Raw genomic sequence first — 26,707 nt, forward strand, 5'->3', positions numbered from 1 at the left:
ATTTCAATGATATACCGTCTATACAATTCTGCCACCAAGACGTGTTTGTTTGACCAGGTAATACAGTTAAATAGTTTCTACATCATTCCAGTCTTGGCAACCTTATTTCAGAGAAATTCATGCCATAGCGAAATTGCAGATTGTGAGAAATGTTGTCTTAAGAATCCAGCATATTCTCACTTCTATAGACTTACACATTTTAACTGTGGTTTAAATATTTTGCTTCTGTCTCTCTGGCAAGCGCCCTGCACATAATTCAGGTGCATATGGGCTGCTATATAAATACAGTACATTAACCTGAATAATAAGATAACCAAATTCTCATTTATTGCAAAAGTATTTAATATTTGTTGATAGAGAAATCTGCATAGGCATTTCAGTGGTGGAAACAAGACAGAGTTATAAGACTGGTTTACATTCATGAGATAAAATAAAACAATGCAGTCCGTCTCAAACTCCAAGACAAAGTTTGCTTGTTGCAAAAACAAAATTAATTCCCATCTGTCTGTGCAAGAATACAGTAGGCTGTAAGGTGCCCTTTCCTGGAAAGAAATATCATCCTTTCATAGTCCTGCAAATCATGATACACCATGTAATTCTAGATTACTTCTACATTACTATTTTCAATTTCAAAATAACAGGAAACAATGTCACCTCCACTTCATGTTCAATTCACAGTATTGAATGACGCATCCTCCCTCTACACACAAAAAGATGGGTTTGAAACACACCTAATGCAGACATTTATGTATTTACAGTATAAACTTGATTACTTTACACCATGTTTGGTTAAAATTAAAATGAATCACTGAATAGTGATTATTGAAAAAACATTTAAAATGATATACTTTGTGAACATTTGCTGTTAAAAAAAAGTGGAAAATGGCAAGACGGAACTCCTCAGTAGAACGGCCCTTAGCTGTACCGGCTGCTCTGGCTGTGACTCCTGCGTCTGGAAGAGGTCCGACTGTATGAGCGATAGGACCTTCAGAGAAGGAAAGGTACAATGAGCAAGATCCTCATTCTGAATTTTATTCACTTAACAGATCATGTTTATACAACAGTCACTGAGTGTCAACACTCAACAGTGAAGAGAGATGCAACATAAACACAAAATACAATGAAATGTTAAATTCTATTCCACTTCAATAATGAATGGGTTTTAGTTGGTGGTCTAAACATGACTCACAATTATTCCTGATTTAAGATTGAAATCTATTAAGTGAATCTGCATGCAAAACATTGCCACAGGGAATAACAGAAACAGGTACGTTCAAATTTGGTGGTGAACAGTGGTGAACATTTGTGGCAAATATTTTCTCTCAACAATTAAATAATGAACGATTTTGTGTAAACATTAAATTTTAACAGCAACCCTTGGTCCAGCTCCACTGTATGTTTGCAGAGAACTCTAGCACCTCCTCAAACTGTGAGTGTTCGCAAACGTTTGCGGAGAACTCAAAGCAAACGTTCACCTACAGTATGCTTGAAAATTCAACTCAGTATTCAACACTAAATACAACTTGGCTGTTTTCTGATAAATAGCGTGAGTAAGGTCTCAGATTCAGGTGCTGCTTTTAGCACTGAGTAGTCCTAAAGTTAAGACTGAAATGCCCACACTTTTTAAGAAATTATCTTAAGTCTGACAGTTAGGAGCTATTTTTAGCCTAACAATGTTTAATGAATACAGGCCCTGAAAGCTGAAAGTTATTCAGCTTAGGTGTAGTGCCAAAATGTATGTGAAATCCCCCCTGACCTAGAATGTCGATCCGAGCTGTCACTCCTTCCTCGACGTCGTCTTCTGCATGTGCTGCGACTCCTGCTGCGGCTGGAGTAGCTATCGTAAGAATCAGACCTTCAACAAACACGAGCAAATCAACAAGAAAAGCATGCAACATGTGCAGAAAACGGTAGAATAGTAATATGTGTAGTTTTATTAATGAATTTCACAAACCTGGACCTTCTGCGTGGAGTGTACGAGCGGCTTCTGGAATGACTCCTACTATAGGTTCGGCTTTTAAAACAAATAAACAAAAAAACAAAACAAAAAAACATTGATTGTTTCATTCTCACTCGATCACACATCATGCTGCTAATGTGAGGGCCATTTTAGCCCATTACATTTTCTAGTAACGGCTCACCTGTGACTGCGATAACTCCTGTAAGTGCCGCTTCTGGATCGAGACCGTCCCCTACTGTATCGCCTTCTGCTACTTCTGCTATAGCTCCTGTAAGTGGTAAACAGGTTTACAAAAACATGCTTTCAATACAGCCTACAAATGCATATTTAATGGTGCTTGATTAATACACATGTGGAAAGGGACTGATGATACCCATGAATAGAGCTTTTGAAAATATCAGTATACTATGTATGCATATTCATCAGAATGTATTTTATGAAAACATATACGGCAATGCCAACAATGAAAAATACCTGGAAGAATAGCTTGAGCTCCTGGACCTGCTTCGTGAATGAGTGTAGGAGCGAGAGCGCCCTCTGGAGTGGGATCGGTTCCTTGAGGCAGAGCGGGATTTTGAGGGTGACCTGCTGTGAGACCCTTGCCCATCATCATCTTCAGATAGGGATCTCTCATCGCTGGAGCTGTCCTGGTTCCTGGGCCTCTGGTTCAGACGGGCCGTCTTCCGGACCTCGTCAAAGAGAGACCCTGGCCGGACTCGGTTCTTGCTCTTGATTTCAATCTTGAGACCAGGAGTTTTAGCTTCTGAGATCTGAGAAGATCTGTGGGTTTTCAGAACAGTAGACACCACACTTGCAGCTTGTAGGGCAGTGATTCCTTTCAAGGGTTTCCACTTGGCATCAACCACCTGGTCTGCTATTTGGTTGCTTGATAATTGTGAGATTTCCTCATTTTGTCCTTGATGCTCCACCATTGAGGTAGGAGTATTCACATGCTTCTCTTCTACAGGTGGACTCTTTACAGGATTCTTTAAAGGTGATATGCTTTTGGTCAACTTCTGTGTCATCTCGACAACTATATGCCCTGTTGGCTCTGTGATGATCTCTGGAACGGTCTGATGATCCGGAGTGCAAATGTCCATTTGATCATCTTGGGATTCTTCTTGAGGGTCATGCTTAGGATAATCAACACTGTTTTTGCCATCACTCTTGTCAGGGATCAGATGTTGTGCTGGACTTGCGCGGTAACTTGGCTTTGACCGTCTCCTTTTCATCAGATCATCATCTTTAATTGATAAAGGTGTTGCAACCGCTGAGGAATTTTCTTGAGATGAAGAGTGGCCTCTTTCCACTTGATCCTCATTTCCCAAAACCCTGGGCTTTGGTTGTGGGATGGTGCCTCTTCTGTGAGGATCTTTCAAGACATTCTGTCTGCTTTGTGTGGTGTTCCTTCCTTGAGCAACAGACTCATCTTCCTCCACCTCCTCCCCAAACTCCAAAGGAGGTTGCCAGTGGAAAGTCTCTTTTAGCTTCTGGTGTTTCTTCTTTGACCTCTTTGTTTTTCTTTTTGAATGCTGGCTCCCTGACTTGGCAGAGTTCCTCCTCTTGTGCTTGTGTTTACGCTTTGTTTTCTTAGACTTGTGCTTCTCTACCTCAGGTTGGTCCTCAGCACGATCTTTCACTATAGGGCTTTTCAAAGGAGGGGAAGTTAAACCATGGGAAACTTGTTCATGTGGCTTTCGCGGTTTCTCAGCAGGAGAAACGTGGTAGTCCCCATCAGATTCAGAAGTGGCCTCACCTTCTTCTTTGTCAGACATGTGTTTAACACCAGGCATAGTTTGCTTCAGCACTGGCTTGTCTACATCACTGTCAGAGTCCCAGGCACCTGATGAACGTGTTTCGCTGATGAAAGGCACTGTTGGAACATCAATAGAACATTCCCAAGCAGACATGCCTTTGGATTCTTCAGCTAGTAATGGCTTTGGATTGTGAGTCCTACCACTGCTCGAGAGAGTTGCACTAATCACATCTTTTTGTCCTTTGGACCCGTTTTGATTGTAAATGGTACCTTTCTGGATGTTAGCACCACTCTCTCCATATGACATGGCCATAATCTCTTGGCTACCACTAGGCATTTTGTGCTGTGTGTCTTTGTGGTATGTCTTAATAGAACTGTGATGGTGTTTCTTTCCAAGCTCAAAGGACTTCCTCTTTGTGTTTCCCTGCCTGGGAGAGTCGTATGAATCGGATCTGCTGTACGATGATGAACGGCTGTCATATTGGCCAGAGGAGTGAATCGTTGACCTAGAGCGGCCCCTGCTTCGGGACCTGCTACGAGATCGGCTACTTGAGGAAGGGCTGCGGGAGCGCCTATGAAGACTACTGCTCCTGGTCGTGCGCCGACCTAGGGCATCCACACCACTTGACTTATCAGACTGAGTCGGACCACTGGACATGAGCTGCTTATGTAAGGCCAAGTTCATCAATTGGCCAGTTTGAGCAGTCGAAGGAGGAGTGGTCTTATCTTTGATCTCTTGAATGCGAACGTATGATGGTTTCCATGGCTTCTGTCCAGGTTTCCATCGAGACGGAGGGGGGCTGTCACTGAGAGGAAGCACTGGTACATTCTCAGGAGCTGATGGGGGTGCAGCTTTGGGCTCTATGCTTGGAACGGTAGCCTGTAGTGGAGCCATTTTGGGCTTGAGACTGTCAGTCTTCCCTTTTCGAGGAGGTCTGGACACATGCCGCCTTCTTGACTTTGACCTTCCCCTGTACCTGGATCTGGAGGTAGACCTGGACCTAGAACTAGTTCTGCTCCTAGACCTTGACAAAGATGATGACCTTGTCCTCGACCTTGATCTTGATCTGGACACCGATCGACTTCTGGAACGCGTCCAGCTCCTTGACCTTGAAGATGATCTGAAGTTCCTATGTGACCGTGAGTAGCTTCGGGAATAGGACCTGCTTTTAGAGCGGGAATAAGACCTTGAATCTCGAGAAGAACCAGACAACCGACCTTTTCTCTCAGATCCAGACCAGTCCCTTCTGACGGAGTGTCTCGAAGATGACAAAGAGCGAGATCTCCTTTCTGCATGGCTAGACCGTTTCGATCTCCCCCCTAAAGATTGGGACCTTTCTCCCTCAGACAATGAGGACTCTTTGGGATGGTGCGTTGAGCTCTTGTGTCGCTTTGAGTGCTTGTGCTTCTTGTTCTTTTTCTTGCGTTTGGACTTTTTTCGGTGATGGTGGTGTGGGCTTGAGTGGTCAGACCCATGGTCAGGCGACTGTTCCTTTGATCTGGACCTGGACCAGGGGCTATCACTTCGGTCATCCCATCTAATGAGAAAATAATACATCATATATTACGGTACATAAAAAGAAATACAGGGTTTCTGCATCCTACAAAGAAAAACTACAATCGTAGCTACCATCTTACAATCATCTACCAAACAAGCATACCTACCTCTACAGATTTAAATGTTGACACTTTTCTGACATTTACAGTTGAACATTTCATCAGGGTTCCCATACCATCTTTCAAAGCCTAATTCTCTCAAATTCAAGGACCCAACATCAAATGCAATGAGACATGGATTAAGGTTTCATAAAGGTTTCATAATGTGAGATAGTGGAATTCACAGAAGCTCACAGACCACAATTCAATATACAAAGAGGACTGAATATGTGAATGTTTTTCAATTATGTGATCTCTTACCCTTTCTCTCACAAAATATAGAAATTCCCATTCATTGACCCGTTATGTCTATCTTCCCAATGCTCCAATTCACAAAATTCCAAGGATTTCAATGACTCAGGGGAACCCTGATTTTACACGTCAGTCAGTAGTACCTGTCTCCTTTGCTCCACTTCTCCACACTGGGAGCCTGGTATGTCTTTATCCTCTGCATCTCCTCTTTCCAGTGTGGGGGGGTTTCACTGCTGCCCCGTTCTTCTTCTGACTCAGAGCCAGTCTTAATACCAGGTGGAGTGTGGTACCTCTGCAGCCAGCGAAAAAACAACAACAAAAAACCCCCCAAAAAAACAAGCCCCATCAGTAAACAAGGCCACACTACAACCAAAACAGCAGAGGGCACAAATGGCATGGATTACCTCACATCCATAAGGTCAACATCAATGGCTTGCTTGGGGAATAAGAAAATAATCTTACAGTTCAAAATGAGACTTTAGTGGGTGTTCAACCATGCCACAGTGAATACCCTGAATGATTTTCAATGGCAGTGCGCAAAAAAGGAAAACAAATATGAAAAAAATGAAAAAAATGTAAAATAGGTACCATTGTTCCTCGGCCTTTGATCTTCCGTCCAGATTTGGTTACAGCTGGTTTCAAATGGTCAGTGGAAGTCAAAGGGTTCACTTGTTCGGCACTGCAAGAAAAAAATATTATGAAACAACAAACTTATTGTTAAGAACACAAAACACATTAAAAATTAAAATGGTCTAAACAACCACAAGAGACAGACGAGACAAATCAAACATACAGTTATAAGTTTAACCACAAAGCTGCATAAACCTGGCTACACCCTACTAATAACAACCTTAGGTTCTCCCTGGGTGAGTGCGGGTCGGGGACTGACATGTTTGGGTTCTCTTCCAGTAGAGGTGCATCCCTTCGCAGCAGGAACCGGTTCTCTGGAACCGGTGGGATCTCCTCTGGGCGAACCACAGGTTTCTCCCGTCGCACGGTTTGCTCCTTGTCTCCATCCTCCTTCACCTCTTGCTCTTCAGCAGGGCTGTGAAAGAATTATCGGAAATGTTGCACTGATTTCATGAAATGTGTTGCTTTTACATTGATTTTACTGAGGGTTGATCAAAAGTCTATTTGTTAAATGTGTTATATTTTAAGATATGCTTCTTAATTACAGTTAAGGTTTTTAGCAGATGCTAAATTATACATTCTATAATGACACATAATAAGTTAAGTTACTAAACAGTTATTAAGACTTAAGAAAATGCTGGCCTGACAATTTTAAATTATAGCATTTAGGCAATGAATTTCAATCTCTTGCACCAGCATCCTAGGGTATTTTTCCTACCTAAATTCTACAACAATCAAGAGTGAAACAACATGTTGGAGTAAGTGAATACGTCTGACATAGACAGTTATGTTTACATCCAAAATGAATAGCTGAAACTCACCTCCTTCTATCTGAAGATATGGTTTCACTGTGTCTCTCTCTTCTTTTCGAGCCTCTCCTCCTCTTCTTTGAGTGCTTGCTCTTGGAGGCCTTCTTCCTCTTGTGGTGTCGATATTTTCCTCTCGACTCGACCTCTGATCCCTCAGAGGAGTAACTGTAGGGAGACTCTGAAGAGCTGGGCGAGGAATCAGCAGAGTCCAGTGTAGCTCGCTTTCTCTTGCCTCGGAGGACTGCCAAGAGTTCACATGCAGAGGTTAAAATGAAATCACTACACGTAGGCACAAAGCAAGATTTATTAAACACTGAAATATAACTGATTTTGTGTCATTCTGTGGCCATTTCAACCTATATTTAGAAAACAAAAGAAAGAATACTACCATGCAGTAGGGTCTTTTATGATGTATCCCAAACTAACTGCTCAAGTGTATGTGCCCATTTTTCCAGTTTGTCAAACAGTGTTGTGCAACTCCTGCTTGCAATTATGGGGATTTCAGCTAGCATTTTGTATTTCAACACACTACATTTTGATCGTCCAGTACAATGAACTCGCCTTGCCAGGGTCACATTCATACATTTACACTCAGTGGAAATCACTTCTTCACGTGTTAAACATACATTCACACACACAAACACACACACACACACACACACACACACACACGCACACACACACGCACACACACACGCACACACATAAGATAGACACTAAAGTCACTAAGCTGTTGATGCAAAAATAAACAGCCACCCGGAGGTTGACTGAAGTTCATACACCATGTTGCCATAACAGAGGCTTCACACTATGTTGCAGTGTTCAAAGGCAAGCTGGTGACAGGATTCAGAAATACAGCAGGCACTGCCAGGGGGCACAGGGGATTGCATGGCTGATCACAGCTCAATGGGAGATCAGGTTACAAGCTGCCCTCTAAAGCTAGGCAAATGCGCTTGCATCAAAATGCCATCCTCTTATGCGCCGCGCAGATATGACCCAGAAACAGCTGACTGTCATCGGCAGGTCCTTTTGGAGGGGTGGAGACTGACAGGGGATTTCAAAGGGACAAGCAGCTACCTCATGGTAAAGTCTTAAAAAGTATGGAGGCCTTATTGTACAATACGGACAAAAGTATTACTTTACTTATTTCTGAACAATATATTTGTTTACTTTAGTTATTTAACTGTAAGCAAATAATTGTTAACAAACTGTGCAAATGTCTTATTGTACAATGTCTAAATGCACAGTAGGTGAAAATATAATACAGCCAAAAAGAAATGCAACCACAGCAGCAATGTTGTGAACTTGAACAGTAGTGAATTAGGACCCCGAGAAAGGAAAAGGACCCCCTTCTCACCGTCGTTAGCGGATTTGGTGATCAGCTGTCCACAGTCAATCACTCTGACGTCAGCATAAGGTCTGCTGGCAGAGTCCGTTTTCAGGCCCTCGATTTTCTTGATCACCTCAAAGCCGGAGATCACCAGCCCGAAGACAACATGGACTCTGTGGCAGAAAGCACAAGCACTGGTCAAAATCCCCTGGCACTTGCAGACTATGAAGCCAATTTTGGAAGAGGAAGACTATATTCACTTGTTTAAAGGAAAACTATGCAGGATTGGCGATTTCATCGCCAGTTTCGCGTTCGCTTTTCGTTTTATGCTTGCATATTTCTCTGCAGAGCTTCCCCTACAGCTTTAGCGTGTATATTTGACAAAACTCCTCAATCGGTCAGTCTGCCATGCCTTTTCATGAGACTTTACATGACACTTTCTGGAGTAGACCATGGGTGCGTGCCCGAGGGCTCCTGAAATTGCAAGCATGGTTCTACCGCTACAGACCACTAGGGCGGCCGAAAAAAACATCATTCGACCGGTAATGACTCATTTAATCATAACAGTATGGAACGAATTGATTAACTGAAAAACGTTGCATAGTTTACCTTTAAACACTTGACCTAAACCTTAATATTCTATCTCAGGCCTGTGAATCTCATTCTGAGATCTTTCCATTATTTTAAATAGCAGCTTCAGCCATTGCACTTTGGTTATAATTAATACATCCAGGACTTAGTTCTATGGATAGACCGCTAGCATCTGTGCTGACTATGACTCTTTTTATCTTAACACAGCAAGAAACGATGACCAGAGTGTGAGCGTACCCATCCAGGTGTGCTGCCATCTTTGTAGTGCTGTAATGACAACGGAGGAGTACAACGCAGACACGTAGACAGACCGGCAGTCGGGCCAGTTCAGCAGACATAGAAGAGAGAGAGAAAATGGAAGAACAATGAGGGTCTGCACTGACTTCTCTAACTGAAGTTCAGTAAAATCAACAAGAACAACTGACGTTTGCCCATAAATAAACAACCAGTGCCATAAAGTCTCCGAAGACACAAGGAATTGAAATATGGATCCGCCATGAATCTTTTCCTATATACAAATTAAAGAAGAATAATTGACCTAGTGATAAACTATAGTGCATTTCTACAGTGGAAAACCGCAAGAGATTTAAAATAATAAAACAAAAAGAATGTTGTGAATAAAAGGTCTTGTATTTCTACACCTGAGGGGAAAATTGTATTTATATTTAAAGAAAATAAATGCAAAATCAGACAACGGCTTGATTAGCACTCTGTTCTACAAGAACATACATAAATACCAACTCGTACTTGTACTTTAATTGCTATACCATTTTGAAAATTTTAAATTTGCATTTACTAATTCGGAATGTTTTCATCTCTATAGACTGAAGACTGAATAAACATAAACCATCCCCAGTGCAACATTCAAATAAAAGAAATAAAGAAAGCCTGTGGGTGTAGTGAACACAAACTAATCAATCATAAATACACAAGTCAGGAGAGAAGCACAGCCTTGGAGTAACACATTACCTTGAAGGAGCTGGATGCTAGAGTTTCTGCAAATTTTACACAAAAACGGCAAGAGAAAAAATGTAACATTGGTAGGCAAAAAAAGTGTCCAAGTCTTTTGTCATATGGTATATTTGTCTAAATGCATAGTTTAGGAGGAGGTCATAGGGGGGGGATGAACATGTTGAGATTGTCTGTACCACACATACATAAATTTGATTATGTAGTGCTTCCCAGAAACAAACAAACAAAAAAACCAAGACACACAAATGGGGATTGCTACTCTGGTCAAGGAGAGGACAAAGGAGTAATCTAGAGGGCCAGCAGAGCTATGGGAACGAGTAAAAAACATGCCAGACAGAGAAAACAAATAAAAACAAATTAACGGAAGAAATCAGATAAACTAAAGCACAGTCCCTAGCTGACAGGAGCCCTGTGTAACCGGCTTGTTTCTTTTCCAAAATGGCCCGTTCGCAACAAAGTTAATGTGAGCATACATAGTCCACAAATCTACATTAAGATCAAAAACATTACATTTAACCTATTCTCCCCCAACAAAATGCCTACACTCAGTCCTACAATAAGCAAATACTATTAACACTACACAAATATTAGCACATCACACACTAATCTAAACAGTCCTAAAAAGAAGCTCTAAAAGAAGCTGATAGACTTCTTTTGAATTAAGCCTCAATGAGGCTCTAGAACAAACTAACAGTCTATGGAAAGACATTTAAAGGGACAACAACTGCAAAATCCCTGCTTAGCAGGAAAGCAAGTCTCACATTCTTTTATACATCTTGTGTAAGTAAACTATTACTTAAACGATTTACTTACTACTTAAAATACATTATAGGTAAAACGCCAAGTAAAGTACGTATCTTGTATGGCTAAAGTATAATTATCAGCACTATTATCAACAGGAAAACACTGCTTTAGATGACCACGTCTTGAAATGTAAATATTTGGGATAGCGGAGACTTCCTTTCTCTGCAATACAGTGGCAGCGGAATCACTGACTTTTAGCCAATGGAGTCCCTTTAAACAGACTGAGGAGGAGAGTGGGTGTGGTTTGGGGGGGATGGTGTGATGACCTCTGTGTGCACAGTGCGTCCCAGACCGCCTGGTGACAGTGAAGCGTACTCACATGAAGAACTGGGAGCCATTGGTGTCCTTGCCCCTGTTGGCCATGGACAAGAGGAAGGCTCTGTCGTGTTTGAGAATAAAGTTCTCATCTGTTTGGGGAGGGGGGTGGAGAGAGAAAGAGAATTTGAAGAGAGTGAGAGGTGGGCTCTGGAGACCATGAAACAGTGGTGAAGAGGAAAGGCCTTTCCTCAAAGAGGTCCTGAGAGAGATATCTGTTCATTCTTATTCAAATTTGGCTGCACTAATTAACATTGCACAATTTTTACCTCCGACAAGGAGGTTAAGTTTTGTTTTCTGGTACAATTCGTCCATAAGCAGAATAGTAAAAACAAAAACTAGCTGTGAGAAAATCACGTAGCTTCATGGAAGATAAGCATAGGCAAAGAAAGGACCCAACATATTTTTGAATGGATCCGATCATGGTTTCGCTAATTTTGCAAGATTTGTCACTTGACCTTGGTGGAGGTCTGCACTTTCCACATGCCCTTCTATTTTTCACTGATTCAAGGTCTACAGTATGTGAAATCCACAGACAAATAACAGAAACCTCTATAAATGCAAGAGCAAGACAGATGTAGCTAAATAAAGTTATATTCAATTTGCAAAGATCTCATCTTAACTGTATTCCAAATTCTACTTTGGACTATTGTTGTGCTTTGTTTTGTTTTTGTGGGGGCAGTAAAAGAAACAAACAAAAATCACCAAACATCACCAAAATGAAAAAGCAATCCAAACTTAAACATAAACATCTGACTGAAACATCTTAAAGCCAATAAAAACCTCCAGCCTAAACATATTCAGGTAATTTCAGGAGCTTCTCTACAACATCACAAAAGACGGCCCGAATCTCAGATATCCATCCATCCATCCTTCAAACCACAGAGCACTGCAAATAAACGCTGTGAGCCTTCAGTTCACACAGGGAAGATGAACAAGGGAGTGAGGGGGGGAATAGATGTTTAGATTGTGTAACTGCACTGTGCACATCTCTTACCTTTTCATTGCAAAAGACCACACTCTCTATAAATAAAAGAATATGTTGAACATTTTAGGCAGGAAGATTGGATCTTTTAATAAAGAGAAAAAAAATGCCTAGCCCCCATGCTGTCACAGAGAAAGCCACTTTACGGGAAAAGAAAAAGAAACAATTCAAGAAGTCACAATCTACAAGTAACGTTTTGCATTAGATGTGTATGCTTCGCTGGAATCCCATGCACGAGTCTAGCTGTCCATGCTACTGTTAAAACATGCAAAGGCAGTTAGGACAGAGGCGTAGAGAAGAGTAGCAGGTTATTTCGGATAGGAGTTGTACGGCATTAGCAATCCAGGTTGTTTCACATCTTGTTTGGCAAGACATTAGGGCAGCTTCTTACCTTCAAAATAGCCACCATATATAGACTCTCCTCCTCTTCCATTGCCTACAAATGAAAACCATGAGATTTTTATGGACTTGTCTTGTGAGGCACCACACAGAAATAAATAAAACATTTGAAAAAAAGCTAGCTAGCAGCAATATAATCCAATCATCATCACCCCCTTCCTAATTAAATCAGAAGTGACATTTAACAGAAAGCATCATTGTTTAATCTTTTGCTCTTGGCACCAATTCATCCCAGTGAGATCCTGACCATTATAGTCAACCTGCTGTTTGTGTACAGCAAGTTTTCAGAACCAAGACTGATGGTCTACCTACCCTCTGTGAAGTCTCCACCCTGGATCATGAAGTTCTTAACAATACGGTGGAAAGTGGAACCTTTAAAGCATAGCTTTTTCCCTGTCGTTTTACTGGTTCTTTTTTCACCTGTAAAATAACATAGATAAACACATTAGAGCTTCCACATTTTTGCAATTTACCCAATGAGCAGACTCTAATGTCCTCAGACATAGACACAGGAATAACAACATAGTTTGGGTGTCAAGCATTTCCTGTTCCCAGAGATAGCAAGCATTGCATATTTAATGGTCTTTTCCCTCTCTGAACCTCCTGTCTGAACTCCCTGCACAACTCAGATGTCAAACACATGCTTTCCATCAGTCAGAGGCTCCTATACCCACACACCTGACTGGGACAGTCAAGAGTTTTATGACCACATAATAGGTTTAAACAGGTGGGTCTAAGGAAGGACAGACATGAAAAATGCAAAGCAGCAGCAGTTCTAAGCCACATGACGGACAAACTCCGATTTACTGCTGTGTCTCTCATCGCTGTGAAGAGCCAGTTTTGGCCAACTGTCAGTCTTGCATATTCACCGGGTGATGATTGTGACACTCTTGTGGGGGATTATTGTGGAGTGGCTGACGAAAACAGCCGGCAATGTGGCCGTGCTGCTCTCGGGTTGCTAACGTGCGGACATGTTGCTGAAGTAACATGAGATTTCTTTTTTTTTTTTTGGCTTCCCATTCTCAGGAGGAATCAATGAGAATAGCCAGATATGGGGCCAAGGACAGGGGAGAAATAGACACAGAACCCACCACAGACACACCATATGTCTGTCCTTGCTGAACTCGTGTTACCTAACCTAGCATGCATGGAGAGAAATGATCAGTCATACTGCAGTTGCCTGGGGTTTTGCAATTTGCTACCAAACACCATCGTTTCTTCTCTTAGCTATCTACCACCTTAGCAGGCCAAGAGAGGAACTGGTGGTGTCTGAAGAACAGACTGTACTTGCTGAGCAGATTGAAAAAAAGAGAGAGAAAGGGAAAGAGAAAGAGAAAGACAGCAAGAGAGAGAGCGAGCCAGCAAGCAAGAGAGAGAGAGAGAGAGGTTTTACTCAAGCCATTTTCCTCTCAACACTGCCTACAGATGACCTGTTCATCTATACAAAAATGTGATATGGGAGGTATTTGGTTACATTCCTCGGGAAGAGCTTGTTAGAGGGATAAGTGTTTCACATTTTAAAAGTGCTGAATCAGCACAATATATTGCTATATTGCTACAGTGGATCAATGCATATTTTTTTGTTCATGGTAATGGTGAAAGGGTATAGACCCTCCATAAACAAACATGCGTTCCCACTGCATTTCCAGCAGTACAGAAAACAACATTGAGTTAATGGTAACTCAGGGATAAACAAAAATAAAAAATAAAAACTCTTTTTGTTCTCTGCATTAAAGTAGGTCACATTTTCATTACAACTTATCTGCTTTGATTTTGAACGATTAAACCGGAAACTGTCTGGGAACAGATTTAAAGGGTCTATACTTCTACCCTGATGAAACAGTGCCTGTGTTTCCATCCAACTGATTTGATCACTGTAAGCACATTGATGAAAAATTAGCTAAATGTGAGGTCAAATGAGAACCTGTGTTAAGCTAATTAAAAATAATGCTCTTCTTATCAAAATGGGATCCAAATGTAAGGTTGTCAGGGCAACTTTAACAAAGCATCAAGCGTTATAAAAGAGAGAGCAATAAAAAGGGTTATTACATTTGTATTTGAAATCAGTAATTCATCCCCAAGAAATAATAACAATAAAAAAATCTCACCAGTGCATAAACAGAGAAAGTTTTTGCTCGTCTTCGGGCAGATATCGGAAAAAAGTTGAAAGACAATACGTCCAACTAGAAAACAAAACAGAGGGAAAAAATGAGAAATGACAAGTCACTGTTTAAAATACGCACATTGAAGACATAACACAGCTGCTCGGTTCTCGCGATGCTTCTGGCCCCTCCTTCAACTGTGATGGGACTGTACATGAACACAGCTCAAGCACACATTGTTTTCCTCACAGAATTTCCTCATACTTTCCAAGCCACATTCTCTCACAGAACGTGTTGCATTTCATGAAGATGCAATAAGACAATTAATAGCAGCTCCCTGCACACTAAAACATCGCAGTCAGTATGCCCGTTCCTGTTTACCTTGGCCCCACTGGTCTTGACAGCGTGGTGTTGTAACATGCTAATAACAAGCAAGTAGTGCAAGAAGCACAGCTCAACCCGGTCTGTGGCCGATTAAAATAACACTTCAGGGCATAGGGCCTCAGCCACTCTTCACCCAGCAGTTTACTGCAAGGTATTTTAACAGCTTTGCTACCAAAAACGTCTTAGCACCAAGACTGTATTATGTGGGGCTGGAAAAGGTATACACACCCAAATTGCTCCAGAAAACCCTGAGGTCATATTATTTTTACCACATTTTAGCAAAACAATCACCTAGGAATGTTAACTCTCTAAAACAACTTGTATGATTCAGCATAAAGTAAGGTAAACAATAGGCTAATAAATAGGCTCCATAAAGTATACGCAAACGTATACATTCTGTTTTGTCTTCTCTTGTTGTTATTCTGAAAAAGCAGTATAAAACCTACATTTGTTCAGTGTACACATTTACTCATATAGACATACACTCCTACGGAGCCAAGGCATTGTATGGAATATGGCCAATTATAAAACAATATGTTTAAAAAAAATCAACTGAAAAGCCTCTTCTTACCTGGCTCCCGATTGATCTCCACATCAAAGTAGCACTGGGGCCGTTCTTTAACCCCCATACTGACAACAGTAGGCTCCCTGAAACACCAAAAATATAAATGTAACCACCTAGTTCTAATTCAAAAAACAATCCTCCTTTAAAACAATATATTGAAGTCACAATTCTTTCTAGCAACTAGACTATTCTGTCTTGGTTTTTGGCAGGTGAATATGTGTACACCGTACTGAGCTGAGGAGGAAGTACAGTATTTCTTACAGGGTAGAGAGACAGAGGGAGGGAGGGAGGAAGAGAGAGAGAAAGAGAAAGGGGATAGTCTAACATTCCCCAAGAGGGGAGGAGTGCCTCGCCAGTCAGCCTGCCACATGCCAATCCACACCCGTGCCCCTCGAACCAAAGCTCTTTCTCTTATCTTTTACCCACCCCCAAGCCCCAACTCAGCCACTCCAACTGTTGCTATGCCAGAGAGTAGGCATGGGCATCAAGTATCCGTCAAGGCTACTACTTGGCCCTCTAACAATGTTGTGAATGAGCTGGAGCTGAGGACCAGGGGGACTGGACGGGTTTACTGCTCGCTAGTGTCAGAATTACAGGGCTAAACTAGGAGATAAACTGACAGAGAAGGATGCAGAGGAATATGCAGTGGCAGGCTTCACTCAGCACGCAACGGATAGCCTTGGTACTAAAAGGAGCATAGTACATGAAGTGAAGGACAGTAATGGCTTTTGTAAAGTCAACGTACAGTAATGGCTACTGCTGCTTACTCAAGTAGGTTTCAAGCCAGAGGTTCTTTAAAGTTCCTTTGAATAAATAAGTTAAAGTGAAATTCAACTGAACTCGAAAATAAAAGCTCAGAATCAATAGTGTTTTGCACATCAAAGCCACAAGAGAAACCACTAACTAGATTATTTCTTAAGAAAAAGTCTAGTTTAGCTTCACCACAGAAACAGCTCAAGATAACCTCATTCATTCTGCTTATTTCCTGTCTTTCATATCTAATATACACAGAACCCCACCCCCCAAAAATTGCAAACTAGCTGGCCTCCCAGTCCCCAGAGCTCATCAAATCCACACCTACAAACAGACCAGAGAACGTTCCAATCTACACAACTCCTTCTTTGACAACTTTAAAATACATTCTTCTACATGTTTAGCCACAGTTTTAGCAATAACTGACAGACCAAAGGCTTGAAAGGTTTAGGCTACACCTTGGGGGTGGGGGTTGCTAGCTATTTATAGTACTGTTTTCTCAAGTGCACATTCTTGGGGATACATGACCTAAATGCTAGCAAATAGCTAAAAACAGGTTTAGGCGAAGGCTTTCAGGCATTATTACAATACATTACATTCCCCATATGGATACGTAACATTAAAGAAATGCCTGGTATTAACCACAACTAGTGCTAAAACCTTATCGAAGAATTTTCAATTCATTTGTTAAATGAGACCTAAACAAAGTAGTTTATCATGTACAGATCAAATTCCTGACTACCCATTTGTTTTGACAGACAACACTGACTTTACTATCTAGCTACCTGCTTCCTCACATGCAAAAAACAGTCTATGGCAAAAACACATAGCTGTGCCAACTAGCTGAAGTCAGACAACCTGACTAGCACACAAGCAATGTCTCCGTTGTATTTCCTGCAATAAGGAACACGTCCATAAAGCGTGAGCTGGATAGACACTGATACACTAAAATACAATACTTTGTCCGTAAAAACATATAATCGCTATCCGCAATTGCGAACTTTAATAGTTGAAGGCTACCTATCACATAATTCAAACAGGCTAATGTTAACGTTCTGCAAGAAACCCCAATTCTGTCTCAGGAAAGGCAGCCTTTATTTTGTCACTAAGCTAACCCTTGCTCTAGCAGTTGTTACAAGATATTGTATTACAGAAAGGCAGATGACTATACATGCATAGTCAGTAGCATCAAGACACCTGCATGTATTACTTTCCAATCCATATAACTTTGCAGCAAATCTTAGAATATAGGCTGCCTATTGATAGCATAGTTTGCTGTTAGCGAGCTAGCTAGCATCGATTATGGACTCACTAGTAGATGTCGTCGGTGCGGTTATCTTATCTTTTCACCGACAAACAGAAAGGCCAATCATGATAAGAGTATTTGGACAAGAACTTTGCTTTGACAGACACTGCAACATATGCGGATACGAGGCCTGAGATTACCAAACGTGTTAACTTTGACCGAATCTACCTTACCTGTCCTGTCCTAGCGAAGCTTTGTATTACGCCGAATGAATTCCCCACCACCACCAGGCTCAAATGTCGCCAGACCGATGGGAACTTGAAAGGGTCATTTTGCAAGTCAACATGGTCGGTTCTATGCATAGATGAAGAGTCCCCGTTTTTGTCAATTGTGTCAGTATTTTGAGGAATAATGAACTTTCCTGTAAAGTGTAATATTTGTTCTGCCAATTTTAAGTTGTAAATGGATAGTAGCGTTGACAGTGGCGCGCGCGCTCAGCCCCACAGTCAACAACAAAAGTGAAACTGTAAAAGCCACAGACAACGTGTAGGCGTGAGCGATAAGTGACAAGGTTCATCTTAAACAAATGCATGTGACAGTTTAGTTGACTTGTGAATATTGTAAATACGTGAAATTCTGAAACAAGAAAACTCAACCGAGACAATTGAGCTGCTGCTGTTATCTTTTACATCGGTTTGCTGTGGTGGTGTGGTCACGATTGAATGTCTACAAATTGAGATGCTATCTCGTAATTCAGAAGTCATAGGCATCATCATCATTTCACGAAATATCCCATGCATTTAAAATGGCCCACATAACATGAACATATTTTAAAACCAAGTCGGCCAAGCTGTCCGGCAATAGTTATAGGCTATGTTTCTTTAAGACGCTTTGACGGAAAGCGGAAGACGGCTTTGTCGTCGTTCCCATGATTCAACGCAAAAACTACAAGATTGGGTCAACACACAGCACAACATTGAACTGTCAAAGTCTTTTAATTATCAAGGCGTGTAAATATATCGAACATATCCAACTGCCTTTGCAATGCCCGCGCCAGTTCAAATCAATATTATATCTTGCATGGTATTTGACGCTTGAACATTCTGTGATAAAATGAATCCAAAGAAGAGGTAAGGAAAACAATGCGACCCATGTGAAGCGTTCATCAGTTCAAGTTTTTAGAGCGCGTTATGCTAGCTAGCAAGCTAATGCTCATTTTTCAGAAATAAAATAAAAGGTTAACAATGTGTTCTACCCAAGGCTACGGTTATCCCAGTGAATGGGAACAATAAATACTTCCAGGTGAAACGCGTGAAATAAGACAATGAAATGTGTTTAATCGTGCGTTGACGTGCCTATCATGCGGCATGAAGCTAACTGGCTTGTACAAAGTGTTGCTTTATCTGTGGAAAATCATCTGGCGATTTAGATACAGCGACACTGATTGTACATCTGTGCACACTTACTAAAATGCATTGTGGGAATCTGAGAAAATACAACAATGTTGATTAGTTGCTTGCTACTGTTTGCATCTTTGTGGGTAGCTTGGAGTCTAACAATGGCATTTCCCCAGTTAACATTAGGATTGATTGCACAGTGAAGCGATTTGACATTCAGTCCTTGAGTCTGGTTCAGCCATTACTGCAGTGCAAAATGCTTTTTGACCATTTCTGAAAATAGGCAAGCAATCCCCGAGATGCACTATATTTGGTCATTTTGCATTATACCATCAGCAACACCCTCCAAAGGCTAGTCGGTATTTGGAAGGAATTTGACATTTACTGAAAAATGCAAAGCTGGTAAGCCCGTCTATTATGCAACCAGCATGTGCTACAGCTTTCACAGGCCAAGCATAAACATTGTGATCACATTTTTGCGTGACGAGTTTATGCTGAGGAACTCACAGTTACACTGTGTGGAACCATGATGCTACATCTTTATTTCAGAGGCAGTAGGGTGATCAGCAACCTAAACTCGTTTGGACACTGACCACAGCTGAAATATTGATATCTAGGCATGTGAAGAAACATCCCACTCACTCAGAGATGAAGGGGCCCAGGGCTAGAACCCAAATTGAAGGACACGCACTTGTAACATTGTTTAGTGTTGATTTTGGTTATAGGCTACATGTTTTTCCATAAAGCGATCATGGACGAGCACACAGATAATTGTGGTTACAGCCGTCCCAGAACCAGTAAAATATTTGTCTGTATTTAAAATATTAGTCTGAATATTTACTAACAACTGATCCTAGCTCTGTAGCGATCTGTTGTTATTCAACCTTGTGGATCAAGAGAGGGTCCATTAAGGTGTCAGTTTGACCAATTACCCTTCAAAGAGAGAGAGAGAGAACCCCACAAAATCATAGACCCTTTGTGCTGGCTGATCATTTCAGTACCGTGTTTTCTCAGGAGGGTAAAATCTGCTCTTCAGTGCCTTTCCCCTCAGAACTCTCATGCCTAAGACCCAGATTAACCATAACTATGCAAATAAACGTACTTGCTTACTTACTTACTTACTGACCTACTTAAATGTGCTCTGCGGTGCCTCTCTCTTCAGACTGTCCATGCCTAAGGGCCAGCCAGGAGCATGCCACTGATCCTCTTCGCTTTTGTGGCGCGGGTCGGAGATGGGCTCCCACTCTCGGCCTCCACGGACTTCCAGCACAACCGGGAGTTGCAGGAGCGCAAGCAGCAGCTGAAGGTCATCTCCAAGTCACTGGCACTCTTCCCAGAGCGAGGGACGGTCAAGGGTCATGACCTCCACATCTAGTGAGTTAACCTTTAATCTCTGCTGGCGGACAGACAGACACACAGTCATGTGAAAGGTTAAGTTCAACACCATAACATTACGGATTTTTTTGATATGCTCATTTGCCAATATGTTAATGGAAGGGTCAACAACCTATATGACGGTATACAAAATAAGGGTTCTATTTTAATTGCATTGAATTGCAGTGTACTTGTACTCTTAGTGTACTTTGGATTGTAGAGTCTTTGCCCATTTTGACATTGAATCCTGAGACGTATTGAACACAAGTGGATAGCTTTTCATTTGTTTAGCTTCCATTTGCTTACTTACCAGAGTTATTGGACCATGAGCCGCTCTGTGAGGGGGACTGAGAAGTTGGCAGCAGTGGCATTGTCTGTGGGTGGGCACATGGTCCATTGGTTAGAGTAATGGTCTGACAACTACTAATAAGTCTCAGGGTCAAGCATGTTGCGAGGTTCTTGGCTGAAATTCTGCTGTTCTATTTTCTGCTGCCCTTTTAAGAAAGACATCAAAGTAGAAATGATGCCGCATATGTGGTGCTTCTAAGAACTAAAACTACGATGCATCAGGAGCAGTTTGTCCAAATTATGAAACAGAAATATTTATAGTGAAGGAGTGAAATCTCTGGATTTAAGCCATTTGGTTTCTTTTCAGAGATGTTTATATAAACATAATTTGCACATATATTGGAGATATATCAGGATGAGGTTGTTTTCTTGATCAATTTAAAATCCACAACAAGCTCAAGTAGTGGCATCTGATGAGAAAAAAGATCCACTGTGTCACACTGCTACTGATAACACTGAAACAGAAGCTCTCTCTTGAGTGTTGTTTGTCCCTGAGAGGTCAGCTGTTTACTAAATGCCTTCACCATGTGACTTCCTGGGCACAGCTTCCTGTCCACCGAGGGCGTGTCCTACATGGCGGTGTGCTCCTGCCGGCTCCCTGCCGCCATGGCCTTCTGCTTCCTCGAGGATGTCCGCTGGGAGTTCTCAGCCCGCTTCGACGGCTCGGCGGTCGCCCTGGCAAGCAGGCCCTATCCCTTCCTGGAGTTCGGTGAGTGAGGTGCAAAACTGACACTTTAATGAGCAGCATTTGTGATGGTAGAATACTGTCTACACAGTCTACAGACTATAGACTACATTATGGAGCCATTGGTCAACCTTCTCTCTTGCACATACTGTAGGCAAGAAATCTGTGCTTTGGTTGCCATGGTACCAATACTACGGTTTTCCACCAGGTGGTGTACATTTCATGTGGCTGACGATGTTCAAAAGATTATTTTAGTCGTCTGGATATCTCAAGGCTCTCTCCCAAGTCTATCACTTTGCCCTACCCCCTCGCTTGTGCGTTCACGCGTGGTGGTATGGTGACGTGACACGCTTCTTTTGGAGATGGAGGTGTAGTGTGATCTAGCCCTGCAAATAGACCTCCAAATGGACCGCTGTGAGATGCAGGCTACATTTAGAGATATACGTTATGGTTAGAATGCCACGGCAAATGTGCTGCTCTCCTCCAACGCTCATCTGCGCCAGTACATGGGAATAAAGAAGACTTGTATCACTCACTCTGAACACTGATGTAGCTTAGATCATGTGTAAACGGAGACCCTTTTTTGTGACTTGTTACTAGCTTGTTTATTCATTATTGTGTGTCATATGCGCTAATTGAATTAAGAACTTGAAGTTGATGGACAGTGGGTGTGTGTCTGCGTGCGTGCGTGCGTGCGTGCGTTTAGACCAGTACGCCTAATAACCTGATTTGTTCAGTTTACTCAGTTTCTATGTTGATAGATTAACCTGTCTTTGAGCTGCCCTGCACATTCACGAGTGTTGTCCCATTCCGTAGGTAAAGATTTTTACCCCTTCCCCTTAGGACTCCATCCTGAGTGGGCACTACCCAGTAGAGGGCACTCTAAATGTAGCGGTAGGGCAACGGGATGAGAAATGGGAACACAGCCTAAGAAAAGGGCCAATTTTAGCCCATGAACTCCAGGAGGTGCTATAGAGCCCCTCTGATGTGCCATCACTTGACTCTATTAAGTGACTGCTTCACAGCCATCGACAGGAACCATTTTTAATGGGTATCTTGTGTATCTCTGCTGTTGTGTGGATCCCTTACAGACACCATCATTCAGAAGCTGAAGCAGCACTACAACCAGAGCGGCGGGCCCTCGTTAGGGGTGACCCTCGCGGAGGTGCAGGATGAACTGAGGGTCAGCCCTCCTCAAATCGTCAACCTGGAGGAAGTACAGCTCAGCAACGGAGCCGCCAATGGCCATGCTGAACAAGTGCCTGGAACTGGTGAGACATCAGCTTTTAATGGAGATATATGTGGGCAATTCTTTTTTGTTTAGTCCGTTTCGTATATGTATCTTGTTTTGACGCTGTGCATCTGCAAAATATGAGTAGTTACCTGCTTTTGCAAGCATGTTTTGGTGTGACCCATTAAGATGAATTCATTAATATGTTGATAGATGGTCTTCCTGACAATTTATCAGAGTTATGTATGTATATGACAGAAAATCACATTGCTTATATGTAGTTCTTGAAGCAAAACAAATATTTTGAGCAAAATATGCATTTGATATTGATGCACTACACCGCCCACCACCGATTGCTAAAAGTAGACTGTTGTGTTGTGTGATTCCTGCAGGGCCTAACCAGAGACTGGAGCCAGTGTCGGCCCCAGGGATCCTTTCTCTAGTGCTCAACATCATGTGTGCCGCCCTCAACCTTATCAGGGGTGTCCACCTTATTGAGTACACTTTCCAGGTAATGCATCACACAACAACAACACCTGGGCACTTTTCTGTCAACATCATTTGCTAGTATTGAGCAAATATGATGTGATATTGTTTTCTTTTGCTGTGCCTTTAGCATAATGTTGCATTTTTTCTGCCCACAGGATGACTATGATGGCATATGGAATGTAGTAGCCTTTCTTTTGGCTTTTCTTTGCTGTGTTTGTCAGGTAATGTACTCTTATCTTAGGCATGCTATCTTAAAATGGCTGTCTTTCCATATCTAGCAGTTGCATGGGAAATTAGATATTGCAATAAGAAGCAAGTTGCAAAGTCCGTCCCATCCTGAGTCCTGCTTGAGGTTTCCTCTTCCAAATTGTCTTTCAGTGTCAGCTTTACCTATTCCACTCCTCTCTGAAGAGGCCTAAGGCCTTCACCCTCCTGACCCTCATCATCGCGTGCAACGGCTTCTTGTTCGGGCCGAGGAACGTTTGGCAACTGACCTTCCATGTGTCTGTGGCCTGCCTCTCCACTGCCCTCACCCTCTCCAGGAAGCTGCAGGACAGGATGAGTGACTGCGGCGTTTGAGAGCCGTAATGGCCGCCAGCTCACCCAGAGTGCAGGTGGGGGGAAGCACCCGTATCAGACATTGGATTTATTGCAATATGAAGGAATAGAGGTGTTTTGCTTTTTGGTTGGATGAGTAGGTTTTGGTTGTGTGTTGATAGTGCACTGGCATCAACGGTGTTGTCATCAACTGGCGTGTGTGTGTGTGTGCGTGTATGTGTGTTTGTGTGTGTGATGTTTGACCTGAGATGGCACACATGTTGCCAAACTGTCTTGGTTTGGACTTCAAAAGTTGCCGTTGCCAGTACCAAGTCAACTTAGGGCTAGGTGATAAAGGGATTTTGAATTATATGAATCTTGACAAGTCCAGGCATTGGTGAGCGGTGCCGTTGATGAAGGTTGAACAGTATTCCACCCAAATAATTTCAGTTTTACTGAAACACCAGTAACTTCACCTGGCAAGGAGCCTGCTTTTAATTGGTTTTCAGGGTTATGAAGGAACGTAGATTGGTAGTATAAGATTTGCACTAGGATTGTGTTTTTTTGTTAATTTATTCCATTTCAACTCATCCAATGCATTTTTTTTGTCATTAAAAACTGTATTTGTCTTATAATGATGTGTAAGTAGCTGCATACTTATGTAATTAGTAATTTTGTAATTTTGATAATCTTTCATGTATGACTGTTTGTAGATGAATTTGCAAGAGGTCTTAATACTCCTTTAATGGTATAACTCAGTACGCCTAAGCTGGTGTGTTTGTGGCTGACATACTGTAAGCTCGACTAGTTTAGCTTTTTGCACTTAGACATTGTTTACAAAATAGATATCAGTCTCTGATAGCGAGGTTTAGAATTTATTGTTGTGATTGACATTTGATTTGATAGCCCTGGCCTATTAATACATCCCATACTTTACCATTTTCCAGTGGTCAGTGCACAACCTGTGTGATGACCCATAATGCAGTTCTCTGAGGGAAGTCAGAGAAGCTGGGTTACATTATGTATGGTACATTTTACTATTGCAGTAAGTTGTATGACCCTGTGTTGTGGCAATGGTATTAAGTGGAAACATGGTTAGTAATATGCAATGTCTGTGCAGTTAGCAATGTGTATGGCTTGGCAACAATATTGAGCAGTGAACCGTTTTAATGTCATCTCTTCTCTTTGCTACAAAGATAGATTTTGTTTGTTGAAGATCAATGCAGCTCAGAACATTGATATCATTGTGATGTTGAAGGACAAATAGAAATGAGATAAGAAGAAGATAAAAGGTTAATCAGGTATAACTGCTAGAATGTACTTTCTGAGAGTGTTGGCATTTCAGTTAATCTGTAAAATGATAGCCGGCCACTCACTTACGCTTGCCAGAGAAAGTGAGAGTGACATCATATTAGTTGTGGGCAAGGTTTGAATGGCCAGACTTACTTTTCCACAAGTTGAATAATTAATTAAATGTACACAGAAAAAAAATGCTGTGCTCAAAGATCATACTTGTGGACACATTTAGGCTTAATCAGAGGATCATTCAAAGATTCTTTAAGAGCTGTGGTTGACAGCTCAACTGGCATTGTAATGTTCAATTAACATTATACATTTTCTTCTGTACATGATGTGAAGTCTGTGGTTCTGGTTCATCAACTTTTCAACATTTTATTACCATTGCAAAAGGAAACAATGAGAAAGACTAAAAGAAGGTTTAAACTTTCCAATGATGCACATATTTGCTTACTCTTCAAAGCATGGCAAATTGAGTTCTACTGTTTGTTTTTACACTGTTATCATGTAATGGCATATCACACCAATGTTAAATCATTATACTGAGGGGCTATTAATATTACTACAATAATCTGCACCGTCATTTCAGAACAGTTCCCGATGGTATTCTTGCCCTGAGCATGGTTGTACACAAGAGATAGTAGCAGTGCTCGCCATTAAGCTCTAGGTATAGAGATGAAAGATACTGGGTTATGTGACTGTGTGCTTTTTTCATTATGGCTGCTGAGTAGTATAAGGCTGCATATTTGTTAAACGTTCATTAATAATTTAGCAAAAGACCTCAAGCCAAGCTTAGCCTAGCAATTTCATGATGTGTTTCTGATCAATGAAGGAAATGGTTGTGAATGGTTGTGAAGTAAGGACAGTTTTTCAGCATAGATGGCACTGTAAATTATGATGTCTTAAAGCTACACTCTTCAAATTATTGCATTTTCCAATATCCATTCTCAGTAAATCTAATGCTAAATTATACTTGTTATACATTATGTTCTTGCACTGCTCTTTTAAACCTTTTTAAAGTAAAAGGACATGCAATGATGAATTTTAGTGATGCCAAAAACAGCAAAAATGTTACTTTAATTTTTTTCCAAGTTGTTTTTACATTGGTCTTTGATCTTGTTTACGTATTATTTTTAACAACAGGGTCTTAAAGTGGGACAGATTGACCAAATGAATGATTGAACATTATGGATACCTGAATTGAAAATGAAGAAACATGAATAGGCATTTTTGAAAATACTGTAAAAGCATCAGACTACAAAAGCTTGAACTGACAGTTGTGTTAGTAAGTATTTATACAATTTTGTAAAAGAAAAAGTCAGTAAACCAATGCATACATTTTACGGTATTGTACTGTGTATGGATATACTGTAATACTGTCTTTGGAATGCAAGAGTTTTTTTAATTCCCCAACCTTGACATCTCTTCGATTGACAAATCACCAAATGGCATCTTCTAGCATCTCACTCTCAGTATACCTGAGGTGCATAATGCAAGTTCATCTATTTGAATTAGGGGTTTTACATGTTTTACTGTGCAATCCCTAAACCAGAATGACAGTAGAGTTGGTCAGCGTTGGTTATAACTGGTTATGAGAAGCAGGCTCATCCTCTGTTTAGAAGCATGAACAGTCTTAATGGTGTTTCTTTTGACTCTGCAGGAAGCTGAATATCAAATGTTGAAACTTTACCCAAATGTTATGTCTTGCGCTTTGTTTGGGGGGTGAGACTCTTACTCTGTTCAAAAACTTCCCAAAACACAGGCTGCTATTCACTGGAGCGTGTAGTAATTCATGTGTTGTTGAAACTGACGTCATTAAATGCAGCGCTTTTTGTACATTT

General features: G+C 41.4%; 2 protein-coding genes across 11 annotated transcripts; one reads left to right on the forward strand and one right to left on the reverse strand.

The window, feature by feature from the left end:
• Positions 1–324: 324 nt before the first annotated feature.
• On the reverse strand, positions 325–18,014 carry nktr (natural killer cell triggering receptor). Of its 9 annotated transcripts, none has more exons than XM_062521755.1 (17): positions 17,738–18,014; positions 15,517–15,593; positions 14,568–14,642; positions 12,772–12,879; positions 12,452–12,496; positions 11,080–11,167; positions 9,222–9,251; positions 8,421–8,566; positions 7,076–7,304; positions 6,514–6,669; positions 6,213–6,303; positions 5,768–5,916; positions 2,435–5,254; positions 2,142–2,228; positions 1,955–2,014; positions 1,757–1,855; positions 325–985 (listed from the first exon to the last, which is right to left on the reverse strand). In XM_062521755.1, the coding sequence occupies exons 1-17, from the start codon at positions 17,869–17,871 to the stop codon at positions 916–918; spliced, it is 4,464 nt and encodes a 1,487-aa protein (XP_062377739.1). In that variant the 5' UTR covers positions 17,872–18,014; the 3' UTR covers positions 325–915. The 9 variants fall into 9 exon arrangements, with proteins under 9 accessions (XP_062377739.1, XP_062377738.1, XP_062377736.1 ...); XM_062521754.1 differs by having other exon boundaries at positions 325–967; positions 1,757–1,837; positions 6,475–6,669; XM_062521752.1 differs by having other exon boundaries at positions 1,757–1,837; positions 6,475–6,669.
• sec22c (SEC22 homolog C, vesicle trafficking protein) lies at positions 17,645–26,707 on the forward strand. 2 transcript variants are annotated; one of them, XM_062521761.1, is made up of 7 exons: positions 17,645–17,856; positions 20,069–20,280; positions 21,174–21,337; positions 22,405–22,584; positions 22,937–23,055; positions 23,189–23,254; positions 23,412–26,707. In XM_062521761.1, the coding sequence occupies exons 2-7, from the start codon at positions 20,099–20,101 to the stop codon at positions 23,610–23,612; spliced, it is 912 nt and encodes a 303-aa protein (XP_062377745.1). In that variant the 5' UTR covers positions 17,645–17,856; positions 20,069–20,098; the 3' UTR covers positions 23,613–26,707. The 2 variants fall into 2 exon arrangements, with proteins under 2 accessions (XP_062377745.1, XP_062377744.1); XM_062521760.1 differs by lacking the exon at positions 17,645–17,856 and adding an exon at positions 17,945–18,639.

The sequence above is a fragment of the Sardina pilchardus genome, chromosome 19, assembly GCF_963854185.1.
Source record: "Sardina pilchardus chromosome 19, fSarPil1.1, whole genome shotgun sequence".
NCBI classification, from domain to species: domain Eukaryota; kingdom Metazoa; phylum Chordata; class Actinopteri; order Clupeiformes; family Clupeidae; genus Sardina; species Sardina pilchardus.